Genomic DNA, 21,065 nt, shown 5'->3' with positions numbered 1-21,065 from the left:
AACAAACACAAATTTATACAAACTATACAAAGAAATCTGGAATGGAAGCACTAACAATTGAGTTAGGAAAGACTTCATGAAGAAGATGGTGCTCGAGCTCTGGGTTAGATGAAGAGAGGGATTTTATGAGGAAGAGATATAAGGAAGGAGTGCATTCCAAGAATGGAGGATTGCTCAGGCAAAGGCATGAAAACAATTTGGCAGCAGTTTTGAGAATGCCCTAAGAGACTCCAGTGAGAGACATGAGGCAGAGAGACCAGTCAAGAGCCCACTGAAATAGTTCAGGCAAAAGTGGATAGAGTCTGAACTAAGGAGAGAAGGGATGCATGGGAAAGATGTTTCAAAATAAATATGACAAGACTTGGCAAGTGGGGAAGAGTGAATAAGGAGTCTGGTGTAATGCTGATTATGTTTTGGGGATCCTGAAAGAATGGTGATACTTTTAACAGAAATAAAGATGTTTGGAAAGAAAAAATAACAAATTCACTTTTGTACAAGTTGAGTAAGAGATTTCTCTGAGACATCCAGTTTGAAATCTCTATACTTACCCATCAGAGCTATCCAAATATAAAATATACTGTTTTGGGGGAAAAGTGAGTTTGCTATTTTCAAGTAGAAGATGAATGAACATTGGTCAGGGATATTATATAGACAGTATTCAAAATTTAGGTAGAAGATGGACTAGACAATATGTCTACTTCCACTGGAAGGCAAGCAATCATCTTCAAATTACAGAATTCTAGAAGATGTGCCCTCTTTTTGTCCTAATAAAATATTCACGGAGATAAGAATGAGTTGATGTGAATTAAGCATGAAGTGGACAAATGTATAAAGTGGAATCTCCAGATCCATTCTTTCCAAAGAACTCATACAAGCTTTAAAACAAGTGTGGAAATTTGGGCTAGAAATGGCATATTAAGGGTCAACATTGGGTCAGGATTGAGTCACTAGTTTCAAACTGATGACAATATTATAAACAATAATATTTCTAATTAACCAGGAAGGTTTTAATACAAAAGGACAAAATAAAATTTTAAAAGTAGAAATAATGGAGGCATAGAGAAAATCTAGGATATCAGGGTTGCAATATGATAGCATCATTAATAATAAAATACAGATCTGGCCTTGCAATCTTTTATTTATTTATTTAAAAGCTCTTAACTTTTTATTTTGGAATTGATACTAAGCATCAGTTCCAAGGCAGAAATGCAGCAAAGACTAGACAACTGGGGTTAAGTGACTTGCCCAGGGTTACATAGCTAAGAAATGTCTGAAGCCCAATCTGAACCCAGGCCCACTATCTCCAGGCCTGGTCCTCTATCCACTCAGTCAGCTAGCTGCCCTCTCTTACACTCTTAATATATGATTTGGTAAGTATTTGACTGAAAAGCACTGACAGATCGCAACAGTGGTGCTCTTGGCCAGTCCAGGTTCCCCCCACTTCCTGCCAGATAGTCATAATTTGTATATTATAAGGAATTAGAACATATCTAAAATCATATAAAAACTGAAAAGAAGGAAATCATCTCCGGGAAGAAGGCAGTGCACCTTTAGAAATGAGATAAGCTATTGTCATCTTAAGAGAGAATGGGGAGGGTTAAGAGGAAGAAGAGAAGAAAGTTGAGTGAGTCAGGAAGAAAAAAAAAAAACAGTACAAAATAGAAACAGATCAAGTAGAGAAGGAGATGATTAACCACTCTTTTTCCATTTCTCCAAATGAGACGGGGTTATAACTCTCCAGTCCATATGACCTGAGCATTTCTCTCAGGAGGTTAATAAGGAATGAGTTGTGTCAGTTTCTATTCTATTAGAAACATCAATCACTAAAGGAGAAACTTAAATCCCTCTGGTACATAAGCTACTGACTTTACACAAATTATGAAGACTCATACTACATTATTTTTTAAAATGTTGTTGACTTCATTATTCAAGGACATTTGTTTCCCGAGGGTTCCACAAAAGTTCAACAAAAATCCTTTTCAAACACTGCCATTAATGTCCAGTATGTTAATGTATGTGTATATATATATACACACACACAATATGTGTGCGTGTGATATATCTATGACCCTAGTCCTTCAGTAGCTTAAAACAAAATCTTTTTTTTAAAGATAGGAAAATATATTAACTAGGTAAATAACATTTTTATTTCAATTAAATTTAAGAAGCAATATAGGAATAAAGAATTTTCTTAGCTTAGTCAAGTCCTAGCAAAGAAAATATTTCCTCCAGGCACATTAAATGAAACAAGAAGAGCAATTTGCAAATGTAACCGTGCATATTAATAAGTATTACTCAAACTCACAACGAAATACAAATAACAAAGAATATTCAAGAATTTTGTGAGCCAATCAAAGAAAAGACTACAAGAGACTCTTATAAGTTAAGAAACTTATAAGAACATTTTGAAGGGTTTATCATCACTTTAACATAAAAAAAGGAAGCCAACATATACAGAAAGGGAAATCAATTCAAAGGGCAGTCATCAATGGTATTTTATGTATGCAAATAAACATTCTCTAATTTTTCAAGAAAACAAAACAAAGTATAAAATATCCTGACCCAACCCCTCTGAGGTCCATCATAATCTACTTAAGAACAATATATCTTCACACCTGAACTTATCATGTTTGCACCATGATCCCTTGCTCTCATTAGAATGAGAAAACATTTAGAAACATGTGTGTGGCAGAAGAATTGCTTAAGTACAGTTAAAGGATTCAAGCATAAATGCTGCTAATGTTAGATGGCTATTAAAGAGCAAAATATTCATTTTTTTTTTTGTTAAGAGTAGCAGGATTAATTTTTCCAGCTATTATTCAAGCTTATTGCTGCCATCTTAAGTCTAAAAATTATACCCTTTTATTAGCAGCAAATAAGTGTTAAAATAAAGTTAATGCCCTACTTTTAAAAGAATCAGAATGTTGGGAAGAGATACTGCTGAGCTCTTTGGTAAGTTTGACAATGATGGTTTTCTTCCCCATCACATAAAATTGATGAGCATTTCTATCAAAGCTGGACATCCAAGTTATACATTAAGAGTATTCTGATTAAAAAGAAAACAAACAAAAAACTTGTCAAATTTTTAAAAAATGTTAATTGTGTGGTCTATGAAAACAACTGATATAAAATCAGAATATCCAGATAATCCTTAGAAAAAAGAATGGAAAGGAAAAAGATGAAGGGAGGAAGGAAGGGAGGAAGGAAGGGAGGAAGGAAGGGAGGAAGGAAAGAAGGAAGGAAGGAAGGAAGGAAGGAAGGAAGGAAGGGAAGGGAAGGAGGGAAGGAGGGAAGGAAGGAAGGAGGGAAGGAAGTAAGGAGGGAAGGAGGTAGGAAGATATAGATTTTGTCTTTTCCTGATCTTGCTCAAGTCTCTGTCTCCACCCAGTGGAAACTCAGTTCAATTGCAAGATTCTCAGAATAATTGCCTCAGTAGGCATTAACAGCTTCTTACATTGAACAACAGACATATAATTAGGGTAAAGTGCTCTAAGTGCTCTCTTGTGAACAACAGTCTACTTTTTAATTTCAGCACTAGAATGTACGTACCCTGCCTGTTCTAACAGTTTTAAGTGAGAAGTGAAAAGAACCATTGTCAGAAAAATTGTTCTAGAAAAATGGCACCTTGGTAGGAGCTTTATCCTTCTTTCTTTACAAATGAGTTCCTGATTGAATACTATACTTTTTTAGTCAAAGTAAGTTTTAAAAATATCATCATAATACTGTGACCTCAAATCAATATTTGAAATATTAAAGTGTCTTTTTTTCCTGTAAAATGTGCTAGTAGAATATAAAATTAAAACAGTGTTGCAGTACGTAATACAATGAGGACGACCAGAAACATATTCCATTCTGCTTTTTATATCAACTCTATAGATTCCTTAGTAAAAATAAGAGCTATTTTAATTTTCTCAAATGTGGAGTTTATAAATATTCTTTCTACAGCAGATTAAACTTAAAAGAAAAATAGTAGTGATGCCATAACTGTTTTAGTCTACTTCTCTTAGACTATTACTTAATAGTCTTAGATATATTCTGTAGATCTTAAATAAATTATTATTCTGCTCACAACATGAACATTTAAGTGCTTACTATAATCTTCAAATTACAAAGGGATTAAAAAAAGGAATATGCCAAGCCACAATTCCAATTATATAAGTTAAAATGAGATATGGCAGCCCCTCAACACTGACCAAAAAGGGGGGTGGGGGTAGGAATGGCTATTATAATTTAACAAAGAGATTAGAAGCAAGTGTGTACAATAGTGACTTGTAATGCTAAAATAATTTCTGAAAACCAACATGCTAACGATTTATGAATAACCTATTAAAGAACCAGTCAACAATATGTTAAGTGCTTATTCTGCAGCAAGGAACTGCAATGAAGAGAAAACCCAATGCTGGGAATATAGGAGGAAGTAAAGTGAAGAACTTTTACTGTGTTTTTCCAAGTTAAATTTTCAGTCTAATTAAAAGCCCATCTACATAACAGTATAACTAAAATGATGAATACTTTGGGGTCTCCACCAATTGGCTATGATTTAAATAGTAACTTTTTAAGAGCAAAATTATATGCATAGAGTATGTGTAATTATGTAACAAGTTTTTATGCAAATACATGTATATATATATATATATATATATATATATATACACACATACACACACACACACACACATAAAGAACAGCATACTACCCTGTGACTCACTAGCGCTAACCCTCATTCATGGCAGTTCCCAGCCGGGACTGTTCACTTGCCTTACTTTCTGGACTTCTCTACTTCCTTGACAGTTGAATTGTTCCCTCCCCTCGTATACTTCCTCATTCTACCCGGAAGCTTCCTTTTATATACTATCTTCTCCCATGAGGATGTTTACAACTAGCTTATTTGTTTATATATGTATCCTCATCATTTAGTATGGAGTGACATAATAACCATGTAATAAATGTGCTCGTGCTCGCTCTCTCTCTGTCTCTGTCTCTGTCTCAGCTTTCATTTCACACCTATGGATGCTATATATGTGGAACTTCTTCAGTAAGGTCTAGCTTCAATTAATATTTTTATGAGAAGATAGTTCTCAAGAACACAAAGGGTCTTAATAGAACTACAAATAAGACTTTAATGATTTTCCTAATAGCTTTTTAAAGCGGCTAACTTTAGACTATGACACAATTAGAGGCATAATGAAATCATAAACTTCTCATTTCTAAGTACTTTCTAGAAAAATAGTAGTGTTTAAGGCAGAATTTTGTAAATTTCCACAAGAAACAATGAAGAAAGAATTCAGAGAAACAAGACTTGTATAAAGTAATGAAGAAAGCAGAGTCAAAAGAAGAGCATACACACTACCACAATATAAATAAAGACACCACTAAAAGTAAGTACAACGGCCAATGTTAGCACCAAACTTATTAAAGCTAAAAAAACTGTTTACAATTTATAAATTACAAAAGCAGAAAGTGCACTTTCAAAAGTACAAACAAATCCACAGGCATGTATTATCAGCAGAGAGAAGAATGGGCTGCCTAGGAAAGTAATGAGTTCCAACTCATTGGAAATCTTCAGGCAGAGGCTGTACTATAATGAATATGCGTTTATTTCAATAAGGTTTGAAACTAAATAGATAATAAAATCCATTCTGACTCTTAAATCTTATGATTATATGAAATGTTTATTGGATTGAATTTTGTAAAAAAAAAATTAAGAAAAATATACTAGGAAAAAACCTAAAGCAAATGAGGTTGAAAGATTTTAATTTAAAATGTCAAATGCAAAAAAAAAATGGATTGAAGTAGTAAATTTTGGTCTAGAATAGAGGAAGCCCATAGACTATTTAATAGATTACCTAGTGTGAAGGGCAAATTGGATAGTTAAAATAATACATTTGACATTAAAACTAGAGAAATTTAAATCACTTTTCCTTAGATTTTTTTCAGAGGAGGTAATAAAGAATATAAAATTTTAAGTCTAATTTTTAAAAACCACAATTTACTACATAAATTAAAATGGCTAAGTTATTGCATTCTAAGGAAACCACTATTTATGATAATGACCCCAATGCTATTCCATTACTGTCATTCTACTGAATATTACAGATACAATTCTCTTTTAAGTTTTGTGCTTCAAAAGCCCAAAACTCTGTACACTCTACCATATTTACTCTTTAAGTCTCCAATTCTTTCAACTAAATTTCATTAAGCACTTTCCTTCAGCAACAAATTGTTCCTGAAAAGCCCACCTGTTCTGTGAAAGCTTCATTTAAATTCTCCATCATTCATTTTTCCTTAGAAGTCCCCAGTTGGTCCATATTCTTTCATTAAATGAAATAGTGTTCTTATTGCTATTCTGACACTAATGATGCTGAGCATACTGGCAGAATAAAGCTATATTAATTTCAACTACTGTTGAAGGTAGGGACAAATAATGAAAAACCACCCTTTTGAAATAATGAAAACACACACAAAAAGGAATTATAAAGCTTCTCCTTACATTAATACAAATGACAGAGATTATATATTACTCAATTTAAAGTAAGATGTTAAACTACCATATTATAAAATGCCTAATAGTAGGGCAATATAAGAGAAACATTTTAATTGGAATGTGAATATCCTATGCTGTTTTCAGGAAAATATTCTCTCTTTAAAAAGAGAATGAGAAAATATAATTGTATGATAATATATGTACAATCTATATCATATTACCTGCCTTCCTGGGAAGGGGAGAGGGAGGAGAAAAATAAAATAATGAGATACAGGTTTTTGGACATAGCTAATGTGAGAATTTTTTCTCTTGGGTAAGTATATTTATTATAACTTATTTATATGTAACAAATCACATGTATTATTGTTATGTTACATGTGATATTATGTTTTAAAAAATAAAAACAAATGGTAACTCAAAAAACAAAAATAAAAGAATGAGAAGAGATGTTACATAGTGGATGGAGAGCTGGTCACACAGTTAGGAAGACCTAGGTTTGAATTCCACTTCTGACAAGAACCAGCCTATACGATCTATCATTTAACCTCTCACTGTCCCAGGCAATTCTCCAAGTTTAGGTGTACTTGCTGATTTGCACTGGTAGAAGGAATGCCCTAGCACACCAAAGAAGGGAGGTTGGTAGGGAGACATGGGGACAAAGTCAAGAGAGACATGAGAGATGAGAGATGAGAGATGAGAGATGAGAGATGAGAGATGAGAGAGAGAGAGAGAGAGAGAGAGAGAGAAAGAGAGAGAGAGAGAACATGAACACAGAAATGTGCTATATAGTAAGAAAAACTTTTAGTATTAGGGCTGTCACAATGGGCAAGAGGAAAATCCTCACTACCTAGTGATGATGACTCTGACAAAGACTCCCATTTGCATTTATTACTGTGGCACTCAGTTCTTCTTGCCCCTGTACTAGCAAACTGAAAATACATATTAGAAGACCATTAATTAGTCATAAAAATAGTCTTTAATCTACCCATATGAAAAAACATATTACCTATAGGTGGCTAGCTATATTTTCTCCATTGCTTCTAATCCCTTATTATTTCTGCTCTCTCTTCTAGCAATCATTTTTCAATTAATTTATTTCAACCCCTATAAAAGCCTGCTCCATAGTATCCCATTAAGGAGACACTGTAGATCAATCACAACCCTAGCTCCAAATAATCTTGGCTCTTTTTTTCTTCCCCCTTTTTCTCTCTTCTCCCTTAAAAAGTTACAAAGATGGAGAAGTGATTTTTATTCAGGGAAGAGAATATTGAAAGTGTGGTACACTGGAAAGAATGCTGTATTTAGAATGAGAGATCCTAGCTTCAAATTCTGGCTCTCCTACATCCTGTGTTGTCCTGGAACAAGTAACAACCTCTCTGGGCTTTGGTTTCCTCATCTATAAAAGGATGATCTCTAAGGTCCCTTCCTACAATAATTTATGATTTTAGGAAAAGGTAAGGAAATAAGCATTTATTAAGTGCCTATTATCTTCCAGTTAGGGTGTTGATCACTTTACAAATATCTCATTTGATCCTCACAATAATCCGGAGAAGAATGTACTATTATTATCCCCATTCAAAGGCTGAGAAAACTGAAGCAGATAGAGATTAAGTGACTTGCCCAGGGTCACACAGCCAGTATGTGTCTGTGGCAGGATTTGGAATCTGGTCCTCCTAACTATAGCTCTTATGCTACAACTACTGGGCTACCTTGCTGCCCCTGAGAATATGTGTCTTGCATCATATTTTCAATTTGGATATAGCCTGTTATGTTTTTCTTTGTTTCTTAAATCCTCCAAAATCCATGAGCATCTTATCTACACTTCAGGGTAAAGAGAAGCACTTCTTGAAACAAGACTCACTTATCATTACTAGATTTGTAGAGGAAGATCTGATGCATTTACTTAGAACTAAAGCTTTTTCTTTTATGTTAGTATAAATAGGAACAGCATCCTCTAATAAGAGCTCATTCATATCAATGCTAACCAAAATATAATGATTACACTTCCAAAAATGGTCAGCAATTGCCTGACCGAGTATTTCAGTCTTTATAATTTTAGAATGCAAGAGTCTTAAGATAACATTTCTTACCAGGTTCAGGGAGATCTAACTTGGCCCGTTTCAGTTCTAACATAGAATTCTGAAGTTGTTCTATCACAAAGTCATCCTCAAAGAAAAAGTCCTTGGCTAGTGTTTCCTGAAGAAATTCCACAAGCTCTTCCATAGACAGTTTCATTAGATGCTCTAACAAGAAGTGGGAGAAAAGAAACACATGGTCAATGGTAACAAGTTCCAGATACATTCAGTTATATGGTGGTTGAATAAAATAAACTAGAAGTTTAAGGATTTCACCATAGCTATCATCAAAACAACATGACACAGAAACAATGAGTAAAACAGCTAAAGATTTTAAAAATATTTGAAACTGAGGAGAGGGGGTATACTGCCAAATATCTCCTTATTTCAAGAAGTTCTAGGCTCCCAAAATGAATCCTTCTGCAAAGAGTGCCAGTAACACTCAAAAAATATTTATTGGAAAAACAGAAAAGACAACAGAAAAGTCACCCAGAGTGAAAGAGGTTCCATGTGTCTTCCCTAGCAGACACCTCTAATTTCCCAATGATAGAAAGGCATTAATATTGATTTTAAACGCTTTAAAGTCACTCAGTATCACATCTGGTTGAGAGAACTGGGTAAGAAGCTTAAGGTTTTGATGACACTATAGAAAGCTATCCCAGGAAAGGAACTGGTTGGGGGGGGGGGGAGTGTCCTTCACTACCTCCTAAAGGTGACACGTGCTTCAATTTGTAATGTGTAATGGCCATTACACTAAACGAATTTTGTGATATGGTAGTTTCCAATATCTGAAGGAGTATAAGGATCCTTCTATCAGTGTAGTCCCTATAATCATTATTGAGGGGAGAAATCACCATGGAGAGAGGACCCAATTTGCTCACCACCACCATCAAGGACTAGATTTCACCAACAGGCAGAAAGGCACAGGTGTACCAGGAGGGACAACACCCCAAAACAACTAGTACCAGTTCCAGATCAGCCCTTACAGCCATCATTTGGAAAAGCAGTCGTTCTGCTGAGAAGGTGCCAGTCGTCCCCACCACCTTGTCAACCAACTGCCCCATGGAGGGCAGGACATCAGTCTAGCTGAAGTAGCAGGGAACCCTTGGTGAAGAGTCTGGAGGCAGCACACCCCCAGACAGCTCAAACATTATTCCCTCAGACACTGATGTAGACACCTCAGGATTTGGGGATGGATATGCTTCCACTCCAGAACCTGCAGTCACTGTGCTGAGAGCTAATCCCAACTATTCTTGCAGGTACTACAACCACAGCTACTGAAGACCCAGAAAAAGAAAAGTATTAACAACAAAATCTTTGGTTCTGTCAAATGGTTCAATGTCAGAAATTGATATGATTTCATCCAAGGAAATGACACTGAACACTAAGTATCATAGCACTGTTCCATCTAATTTGCAGCTGAAACCTTCCATATGTTATCTCCCCCATTAGAACATGAGCTTCTTGAGAGCAAGGACTGTTTTCTTTATCTATCTGTATTCCCTTCATTAAGTATAGTGTTTTACATATAGTAAACATTCAATAAATGCTTTATTGATTCATATCTATCAAGGAGGGGAAAGGAATCAAAGGCATTAAAAAAGCAGTAGGTCTTATTTTTGGTGTGTAAAAGTTCATTCACTATTTAAATTGGGACAGGGACTATAATATAAAACTAATAACAAATTAAATGTCTTCTCTGTGTTTTGGCCAGCTAACAAAGGGAAATTTGGAGAAGGAATGAAATGGGCATTTATAGGCATAGCTATAAACATTAATGTCTTTATGTAGATATAAATGCAGATGCTGACACAGACATGGACAGAGATGGATACAGCTGCAAATGAAGTGGGAGACAAGTAAACAGGCTGTCCCAAAAGTCGTAGTGCAGTTCTAAACTAATAAAAGTTTTAGCATTTATCAGTTCTCAAAAAGTGAAGCTTCTGAAAATTTAACAAGCAGCTTAGGAGGAATTGAGTCCAGCATACCCCTCCCTATGATCCTTTTCTTGGAGAAAGGAATAGAAAATTACCTCTTTGAAGCCACTAAAATTTAAAACTGCACTAAGACTTCTAGGACAGCCTGTATATCTCTTCAATTTTTTACAGAAGTCCAAGAAGTAGTGAAATAATTCACTAGCAAATAATATGAGTATGTACTCGTTGCTAAATTATATGGTACAAACTACAAATAGTATATGTAGGGAAAGTTTCCTCAGTGGAATAGGGACCTGATTTCAGATTTAAAAGATGGGTAAGAGTCCTAATTTTTAACAGAAACTGTACATTCTCTTCTAGGCTCAAAAAATCATTTTTCAATGAAAAATGCCACATTGCTGTTCTCTCCTTTGACACCAGGCCCTCCCAGAACTGATCCAGATGGGTGGGAAGAGCTGCCACCTCAGGGGATGCTCTTCCTTTCTGCCTCCTCACTTCACCTAAGCTGCCCGATTCCTTGTACAGCTCAGATGAGTTAGCAATTCTCTTCTTTGAATGAAATGACACAGGATCGCCAGGCCTGCTACTGTCTTCTAGGTCTTACCAACTGTCCCATCTTTATGGCTTTATGGTCTCTTGTCACTGTCACCTCCTCTGAGACATGCCATGCACTGGAACCATCAAATCCCTAAGGCTTCCAAGCCTTTCTATATACCCTTCAGCTGAACTTTATTTTATATCTTACATGTTTTGTAAGTTTGTATCTGCCCTATCTACCTCGAAAGAGGAATTTCTGGAATTTTCTATTTGTATCTTAGCAGAGTGCTTGACATATATAGTAAAGTGTTTAACAAATACTTTCTCATTCATTCATAATTTGGGGGAGTAAAAACCCTATTTTGAAGCTTTCTACCAAATATTTTTAAAACCTTTTTGTAACATTTGCATGACACCTAAAATTTTTAAAAAGTTAGAACTTGGCCTATGACCAGGAATACTGATGAATCTTGAACAAAAGACTCTCCAGGAAACCATATGTACAACACACGTTTTACATTATTACCATTTTCTTTGTTACTTTCTAAAATATCTACTTATCAACAAAACAATAAATCAAGCCTATGTCTGTAGCATTTGCCAATTTCTAAAATATAATGCTCACTGAAAATTTAACAATCAGCTCGGCAGAAGCCAAGACCAGCACACCCTTGCCTATGATTCTTTTTTTTTCTTTTAAAAAATTTTTATTTTGAATATTTCCCCATAGTTACATGTTTCATGTTCTTTCCCTCTCCTTCAACCCCGTTCCCCCACCCCACCCCCGATCCCCCGAAGCCAACACACAATTCCACTGGGTTTTTATTATTCTTTTTTTTGGAGCAAGGAACAGAAAATCATTCCTTTCAGATTTTTCAGGTCTAAGTTCTAGATTCCTTGGCCTTAATTGCTTCTCCTATTCATGGTAGTGAACTTCAGAAGAGGGGAAAAATAAGCAATGTCTTACTAAAATATCAAGATAATTAAAAACATTACTATTAGAGAACATAGCATTTTATAGCCTAGTACAGATGTGGCTTAGTTCTACAGGGAAAATGTAATGTTTTGATTATTCCTATTAAATAAATGTTAAATTATAACTATTCTTATTGTTACATTTTCATTTAGTTAAGTATCTTATGTTTAAAAGTAAATGTTATTGAGGCAATGAGATAGCACAGTAGATAGAGCCCCAGGCCTGGAGTCAGGAGGACCTGGGTTCAAATCTAGCCTCAGACACTTCCTAGCTAGGTAATCCTGGGCAAGTCACTTAAGCCTATTTGCTTAGCCTTTGCCCTTCTGTCTTAAGAGTTGTAACTAGAACTGCTTTGTGGAAATGAGAAACACATTGCACAGGCAAAGAAGCTATAGTGATGAGTAGAAGGAGTTTATTCCCTATCCATCAGGGTTACTCTTAGGACCCTGAGAGGGAGTAGTGGTGTTTCCACTGTTCCTAGGACCCAACCAATCTGCTGAAGTAGACACAGGTAAATGAGCAAGCTAACCCAAGCTCAAGAAGTCTAGAAAGCAGAAAAAAGAGTCTAGAAAACAAGGTGACATCAGTGTCATGTTTCAGTTACCTGCAGCTATGATATACACACACTTGGGATATCACCTGTTATTAAGTGGAGGCAAGTCAAAAAATATGCTGAATGTTAAAAGGGAATTTGAGAAAATGGTCAAAACCCACTAAAATGGTATGACTTTAACATCAGAATTATAGTCTATATGATAATGGCTTCATGAAATAATCCCAAAGAAAACACAAAATAGGTCAAAAGTTCAAATAGATGAGAAATAAGGAATTTGAGATTTTTAAAGACAATATCAACTTCTATGGGGTATTTGTAATAAATTTTTTTTCTTACTTCTATGTAGCTTCAGGATTGTGTAAGACATGGCAGTGAGAACTCGTTCTCCTTCAAATATGTAAATATCCCATATCCTGAGGTTTAGTGTAAAGGGAGTCTGCAACAAAAATTTTTCTAAAGTTAATAATTTTATTTCATTTTATAATTTCATATTCAAGTTCAGTAAAAAAAAATACTTACTCGATCAAGAAAACATTGAAAGAACCACTTCATTGTATAAAAGCTTGTGTAGATTTCTTGAGAATCCTGAAAAAAAAAAAAAACATGGCTTAAGATGATAATGAGAACTGGCATCTATAAAGATCTTTAAACTTTACAAAGCACTTTACATAGAGGATTCTATTTGATCTCATTTATAGCAGGTGGGAATCAAACTATAAAAACAAAGCATTATAAGCTAGAATACTCCACATATCTGTTAGAGTAAAGAAAATAAATAAGAAGTCTATGCTAAGCTAAGCCTTCTGCTATCTCTTTAAAACCTTTCTTCATGTTTTACTTCTATTTTTTCCTTATTCTGTTTTTTTTCCTGCCTCCAAATTGTCCAGTGAAAAAGTAGGCAGAAATTCAAATTCTGACTGTTACTACTCATATAACTTGAAGATTCTTCATTTCCCCTATATATAAAATGAATGTTGGACTAGATAGCCTCTAAAGTCCTTCCAGCTTGAAAAACTTTTCTTGTTAAAATACTGTAATAGGAGCAGCTAGGTGGCTCAGTGGTTGAGAGCTAAGTCTAGAGACAGGAAGACCTGTCTCTTTGACTTCAGTCTCTTTTGACTGAAATTTGACTTCAGAAACTTCCTAGCCATATGACCCAAAGCAAGTCACTTAACCCTCTTTGGAACCAAAAACAGTATTGATTCTAAGTTGGAAGATAAGAGTTTTTTAAAAATACTATATTTGTGTTGTCTTCATCTTAATCCCATATAGGTTATTAAGAGATCTAGGCTGACCAATACTTAATAAATGTTTGGGCTCCCTAAATACTTGCAAATCTAATGAGGGGTGTGTGTGCGTGCGTGCGTGCGTGCGTGTGTGTGTGTGTGTGTGTGTGTGTGTGTCTGTCTGTCTGTCTGTCTGTGTGTCTGTGATCACATACTCTTTGGATATATGACATTTGTATTTTTCAAGTTAAACAAGAAATATCTTCCTTTCAAGTACAAAGTACAACAAATCTCATTTATTACTGGTTAGATTATCCCAGCATATCAAAACAGAAGTTTTAAAATCCATCAAGACGCAATAATTGTGAATTTTAAACTGCTTGCTTAAATGAATCACAAGCTGTTTGACTACTTTTACCTACCAAATGTTGCTTAAGTTTAGATAGAAATTTCTTCAATATTTTTTCATGGTGTTCTTGAAACCTCAGAAGCTTTGGAAAACCCTGTACAAAAAAGCCTATGACATAGCAAAAGAAAGTTATTTTATTATAAGGAAGGAAAAGATCAGTTGTTAAATACAGTATATAATGAAAACCAGTAGCATAGAAATTTTCTCCCTTTCTAGAAAAGAAAGTATACAAATGATGGTAATGAAATTTTAATTGTAGTGTTACTGTTCATTATCTGTTTGGAAAGATATGTAGATATATGTATTTTATACAGTATATACCAATCAAGAATCTTCATTTTTAGATTTTTAGCATCTTTTTATTTAATTGCAAAATGCCAGTTTTTCTTACCATGCATGGCATACTTAGGGCCTGAAAGTAGCTTCACCAGGGCCCAGAAAGCATCTTCTTCATTCATATACATAAGTAGCAAAGCAGTGATCTGGCTCATTCCCTGACAGTATCCAACTTCCTGAAGGTTAAGTGAATAAAAACAAGGTAACATAAAAAAATCTGAAGGATTTCTTACCAAAGTATATCACATTAACAGAAAATGCCTATTTTCATATGTCCAAAATCTTTAGAACATAAAATGCTAAACTAGATATGCTTGTAAGCTATTTGACACCCTCCTTTATTTCAGCTGTATCACCATGTACTGATATATATACTAATATAAGTAATATCTTACCCAAATGACGCTTGGAAACAACTCCAATACTGTGAATATGTATAAAATGTACAGTCCTATATATGCCTAAGTTTATAAGTCAAAGGAATTATAGAAGGAATGGACTTTGGAGATCATGTAGTCCAATCCTCTCATTCTGTTGTTATTTATTCATTTTTAGTCATGTCTGACTCTTTGTGACATCATTTGGGGTTTTCTTGGCAATGACACTGGAGTGGTTTGCCATTTCCTTCTCAAGTTTACTTTGCAGATGAGGAAAATGAGGAAAATGAGGTTACGTGGTACATAGCTGGTTTTTATACAAGATTAAGGTTACATTGCTGGATTTTAACTCAGGTCTTCCTGACTCCAAGTCTAATGCTCTAATACTTTGCCCTCTTGGTGCTCCTAACAGAGGATCCAAACAAACCCTCTCCAATTTATAGATAAGTAAACTGAAGCCAAAGAGTAAAGTGACTTCCTCAGTCACACGACTGGTATTTGGTGGCCCAGAAATTCAAGCCCAAGTTCTTTGAACATGAATTTGGTGCCCTTTCCACTATATCATGCTATGTCACTCCTATTCAACAACCATGTTGAACAACAACCATGTCCCACTGTGTTGCTCTCTAGATATAGCTTTGGTTTTTCTACTATCTGTTCGACACAGGTCTCATTTTTTCTCTTTTAATAAATGTTTCATGATGTTTGAAATTTCTGACAAATCATTACTCCACAGCATTAAAATTTATCCTATTTTCTAATTCCCTTAAATTGTCAATCAACAAATCTCCATACTGTGCACAGAGAACATTCCCCTATTATTTTTACATCAATCATGAAGTCACCCATTTAGTGATAAAAATTCGAAGAGTATCCTACTGTCCCATTTTAAAGACTATTCCAGTTCCATGCTAGACAAAGAAAAGTCAAAAGTAAAAAGTATGTGTGGGGAAGAGTAAGAGGATTATTTCATTTGGAATCTCCTTCACAGGAAAAGTCTACATGCATTTCCATGAGAGGTAAAGGGGAATTTCAAGAGCTATGAAAGGTCAAGGAAAATCTGACCAAGGAGAATTTACAAAAGTCCAAAAGGAAAGGTCTCATGGATTTTTCACTTTTATTTATAAAGCTATTTTGATGAGTGAAAAAAATCACTGAAAGTCCTCTCTAATTAACTTTTTAGGTAGAGCTATTCTTTATGTGGAACACTTTTCCCAAGTTATAAGATCATAAACCTAGGGATGAAAGGGATGATAGAGGTCATCTAATTCACACTGTCATCTTATGGATGAAGCAACTGAATACTAGAGAGTCTAAATGACTTATGAAAACTAGCAACATCTACTTTAGACTGTTGTGAGGTTCAAATGAGATAATATACATTCTACAAGTCATAAAATGATATATAACAGAGTTTTTGTTTTTGTTGTTATTGTTATTATTGTTATTGTTATTATTATTATTATACATGGTAATAGTAAGTAGCAGAGCTGATTTGAACTCAGGTCCTGTGATTCCAAGTAAAGTGCTCTTTTTTTACTGTACCACACAGTCCTAGTATTTCTTTTAAAACAGTTGTGACTGAAATGACAACATTTCATAGTCCCTTGTTCTGGAGTTAAGAAGACAGACAGGTTCCATGTCTGCAAAATGATGTGTGGGCAATATCAAATACTACTATACCCAGATCCATGAATATATGGGATGCTAAGGTAAACACACTAACTCTTTCAAAATTAGTAACATTTAAGGCAGGTACTACATGAAGTCTAAACAAAACCACAGGATCACAGGGTTTGAGGAGACATGAATAAATGATAGTTTATCCTCATTTTTTGCAAATGAGCAAACTTTGGACCAGAGAGAATAAGTGAAATTTCCTAATGCTATAGAGTGGCAGATACAGGAAAAGAACTTGTAACTTCTTACTCTAGGACATTTCCTATTGGATTCCACTAAATAAAGCTGAAATTAAAAATCAGAAAACCAAAATAGTTCTCTTAAAAACAACTCTTCTATAAAAAGTAAGAGGTAAGCAAAAATTAAAAGGGGAATCAAGTCTAAAGAATAAAGAGCAAATTCACATATTTAACAAACTCAATACTTAAAAATAGTAAGAAATAATATGGACTTGCCTCAAAAGATGAGCTGTATCAAAATATTAAAGCAAAAATTCTCTTTTAGAACTAAATGTGTACACTGGTTTATGTTTTTTTTAATTTTTCTCAGACCTGAAATCCCATTTGATTTATCAATGGTACATTCAAGACAGAAAGCTTGAAGAATATGCATGTTAAAATTAGAACCAATTTTCTCTTCTGAATGGACTAAAGTGAACGGAATGGGAGTAAACTGTGAGTTTCCTAAAAGGCTGAAATGGGACCATGAGCAAACTGTAGAAAATCTAAATTAAAATTAAAATTTTTTTTAAATTAAAATTTCACCTTCTGACACTCAATTTGCTCAGTGTATCATCTTCCAAAACTGAAATTACTGACCATAAATTAAAAGGACACATACCTCTGAATTACAGTTTTCAGAAGGGAAACAGATTTTTCCTGATCAATTCACATTTTTTCACCTGATCACACTTGCCACAACCTAATATATTTTGTAGATTAAGGTTGAGAATGTAGTTTATGGAATGGAAAAATTAGTCCACATAATAATCTATGTTGGATTTTTGTCTTCTTACCATAATTCACTGATATACTAGTCAGGAATAACAATTGAATGATATTTAGATGGGACACTCACTGTTCTTTAAAGATGATTCTTTGAAAATTTCTGTAGTAAATCCCCGAACTATATAATTTATTTTCTAAATAAAATTCATTCTAATACCAAGATATGAATGTATATACTAGAAAATGACAATTCTCATTCTTATTCTTAGTCTATTCTCTCAGAGTTCATCTTCAACCAACAATTTGAAACTCTTTTAAGAAATGAGAAAGATTTCTTTTCTAAAGGAAATAAAGTTAAATTTAGAGATTAACTTGGACTATATGAACTACAAAATGAAGTGTACAAATGATATTATGACCAAATAGTATGGTCTGAATTAAAATTGCAACCTAGTAAGAGAGAGACAAGAGAAATCTGAATATGATTTTAAGGATCAGATTTATTTGGGAAACTTTTAATCTTAATTCTCATAAATCATGGTAAGGGAAAAAAAGATCAAACAGTATGTACAAAATGAACAACTTACCGTATTATAAATAGAATATGCAGCTAGAACATGGAATAAGGATTGTTGCCTAAAGGTAAAAGAATAGTTATATGAAACACATTTTAGTTATTCAATTTGTTTTAATTTTTAAAACAAACAATTTGTTATGAAGCAGATTCTCTCTTACATAGTCCTATCAGATAAAACTATTTGGTTGTACAGTGAATTCAAGTACAAAATTAGACTCTACAATTATATAAAATTTAAAGCTTATAAAATACTTTATATGCATTATGTCATTTGATCCTTATAGTGAGTCCTAGGATATAGACAATCTAAGTATAATTGTTCTAATCTTATAGGTAAGTAAAATGAGGCACAGTTGGGTTAAGGTAAGTGATTTGCTGTTCATGTGAATTACAACTGGCAAAGTCAGAATTCGAATCCAAGCCTTCTGATCCCAAATTATGAGATTTTTTTCTATATGATTCTGCCTCTTATAGAAATTATTTATCTGAGAATTACAAGGATTGTGCAATTATTAAGGTTGAGCCTATGCAGATAATCATTCTTATTTTCTTGTTTCTGAATTTTCTTCATACTTAGTCTAATTTCTTTAGCCCTAAGATCTCTAGATTTCCATGATAAGTTAGAGATATATGGAATTAGCACAGCACTCAAAAGGCATTTCAAAAATCATTGCATCCTAAAAAGGCTATCTTCTATAAAAGAATTCTCAGATCAAAAATTAATTTTTTACTAATCTCTTATTACTTAATATGACAAGTACAAAATATTAAATCAAACACTAATGTTCAGTTTCAAATGACAAAGTCTTAAATGTTCTTAAAGTTGAAAATTTTAAAAAAGCAATATCTAATAGGAAATATTATATATGATCCTTTGAGGACTTGAGTTTGAAGTAAACCATACTTTCATAAGTCTTTTTTTTTTTTTTAGTATCTAACATATTACATAGTATTCAGATTTACTTACTTAACACCATATCTGTCTCTAAACATAATATGGTCCCTATATGTGCGGTTGACATCAAGATCAATTTGTCTGATATCAGGTGAACAACCTCGTGCTCGGTGTTTTAGTTTCTGAAAAAGAAAGGGGAAGTGTGCAATTTTAATGCAAATCTTCACAGTTTAAAAACATTTCTAGGGTTCCGGGTTAAGATGGCGGCAGAGTAAGAAGCAGCTCTTAACCTCTCCTGACCAAAACACACAAAACTCCTCAAGGGGACATAAAAACAAGTCCAGACGAACGGAGGAACCCCACAACAGGGCACAGCGTGGAAGGTAAGTGGAATCGGGGCATTTCCATGCTATAAAGGGGTGAAACAGCTCTCACTAAATCACGGGCTGAGCAACCACACCACCCCCACCCCCTCCACACACAACACCTATAGCACCGAAGCCAGATAAAAAGAAATAGAGCAAGTTTGGGGCACCCATCGAGCCATTGGCAGCTCCGGGGCCTGTTCCTGAGAGCAGCAAGATTTAGGACCCCAAAAAGCTAAAGAACGCACATGAACTCTGAGCATGGGAACAGGGTGCAGAGCTCAGAGCGTGGGAGCAGAGCGCAGGCGCAGTTGGAGGCGCGGGTGGAGGCAGACACAACCGTAAGCTAAGGCTCTGAAACCCTGAGTGGGGAACCAGTGCAGACGGGTATACAACTGTGGAAGCAGCGCACTGAGACTTGTAAAGAAACCTCCGGCAGAGGATCAAGCAAGGGGGTCCACCAGGGGGCTTGACCTTGGAAAAAACCAGAACTCAGACCTCAGGAGCCAAAAGATCCTGGACAGACCCTGAGTGTGAGGATAAACCTGAGAAACTGCTGGGCTAACGATGGCTACCCAGTCTCAGGAAGTTCAAAAGAGAAAGATTTACAACGAGAAAAAGAGGTCTTTAACACTAGACAACTTTTACACAGAGAAAATCCAGACAACCGAGCAAACAGAGGAGGAGAACAAACAAGCATCCAGACCCTCCTCAAATAAGGAAAACTCCTCACAAGCTATGGAAGAGTTCAAAACTGAGATTTTGAGGAAAATGGAAGAGATCTGGCAAGAAAATAACAGTTTAAAAGGTAGAATCTTGCAATTGGAAAGTGAGGCTCAGAAACCAAAAGAACTGATAAGCAAATTGAACACCAGAAATGACCAGATTGAAAAGGAATACCAGAAGATTATAGCCAAAAACCAATCCCTACAGGCTAGAATTGAGCAATTAGAAGCTAATGATCTCTCAAGACAACAAGAACAAATAAAACAAAGTCAAAAGACTGAAAAAAATAGAAGGAAACATGAAATATCTCAATGAGAAAGTGACAGACCAAGAAAACTGGTCTAGAAGAGACAACCTGAGAATCATTGGTCTTCCAGAAAAACCAGAAATTAATAGAAACCTGGATTCCATACTAAAAGAAATTATTCAGCAAAATTGCCCTGAAGTCCTACAACAAGAGGGCAATATAGACATTGAAAAGATCCACAGAACACCCTTGACATTCGATCCAGATAAGAAAACACCCAGGAATATAATTGCCCAATTCAAGAGTTTACAAGCAAAAGAAAAAATCTTACAAGAAGCCAGAAAGAGACAATTAAAATATCAAGGAGCACCAATCAGGATCACACAGGATCTGGTAGCCTCCACGCTAAAAGATCGCAAGGCTTGGAATACGATATTCAGAAAGGCAAGAGAGCTGGGCCTGCAACCACGGATCAACTACCCATCAAAATTGACTATATATTTCCAGGGGAAAGTATAGGCATTCAACAAAATTGAAGAATTCCAGGTATTTGCACAGAAAAGACCAGGGCTAAATGGAAAGTTTGATATCCAACCACAAAAATCGAGAGAAACATGAAAAGATAAATAAGATACAGAAGGGAAAGAAAGAAAACTTATAATTTTTAAATTTGCCTTTTTAAGGGCCTCAGTGAGATCTAATTATCTGTATTCCT

At 34.8% G+C, this 21,065-nt stretch overlaps 1 protein-coding gene across 1 annotated transcript in view; it reads right to left on the bottom strand.

Moving 5' to 3' along the window:
• Nucleotides 1-21,065, bottom strand: part of USP6NL (USP6 N-terminal like) — a 200,060-nt gene that overhangs the window by 12,832 nt on the left and 166,163 nt on the right. Inside the window, exons 8-14 of the mRNA XM_044678827.1 lie at nucleotides 19,085-19,194; nucleotides 18,128-18,176; nucleotides 14,592-14,712; nucleotides 14,214-14,308; nucleotides 13,085-13,150; nucleotides 12,902-13,001; nucleotides 8,575-8,727 (exon numbers count right to left, since the gene is read on the bottom strand). Of these exons, the coding sequence (XP_044534762.1) occupies nucleotides 8,575-8,727; nucleotides 12,902-13,001; nucleotides 13,085-13,150; nucleotides 14,214-14,308; nucleotides 14,592-14,712; nucleotides 18,128-18,176; nucleotides 19,085-19,194 (694 nt within the window). The remainder of the gene's footprint in view (nucleotides 1-8,574; nucleotides 8,728-12,901; nucleotides 13,002-13,084; nucleotides 13,151-14,213; nucleotides 14,309-14,591; nucleotides 14,713-18,127; nucleotides 18,177-19,084; nucleotides 19,195-21,065) is intronic.

The sequence above is a fragment of the Gracilinanus agilis genome, chromosome 5 (assembly GCF_016433145.1).
Source record: "Gracilinanus agilis isolate LMUSP501 chromosome 5, AgileGrace, whole genome shotgun sequence".
Taxonomy (NCBI): domain Eukaryota; kingdom Metazoa; phylum Chordata; class Mammalia; order Didelphimorphia; family Didelphidae; genus Gracilinanus; species Gracilinanus agilis.
The sequence above is the reverse complement of the archived record's forward strand: the minus strand, read 5'-3'. Positions and strand labels throughout refer to the sequence as shown.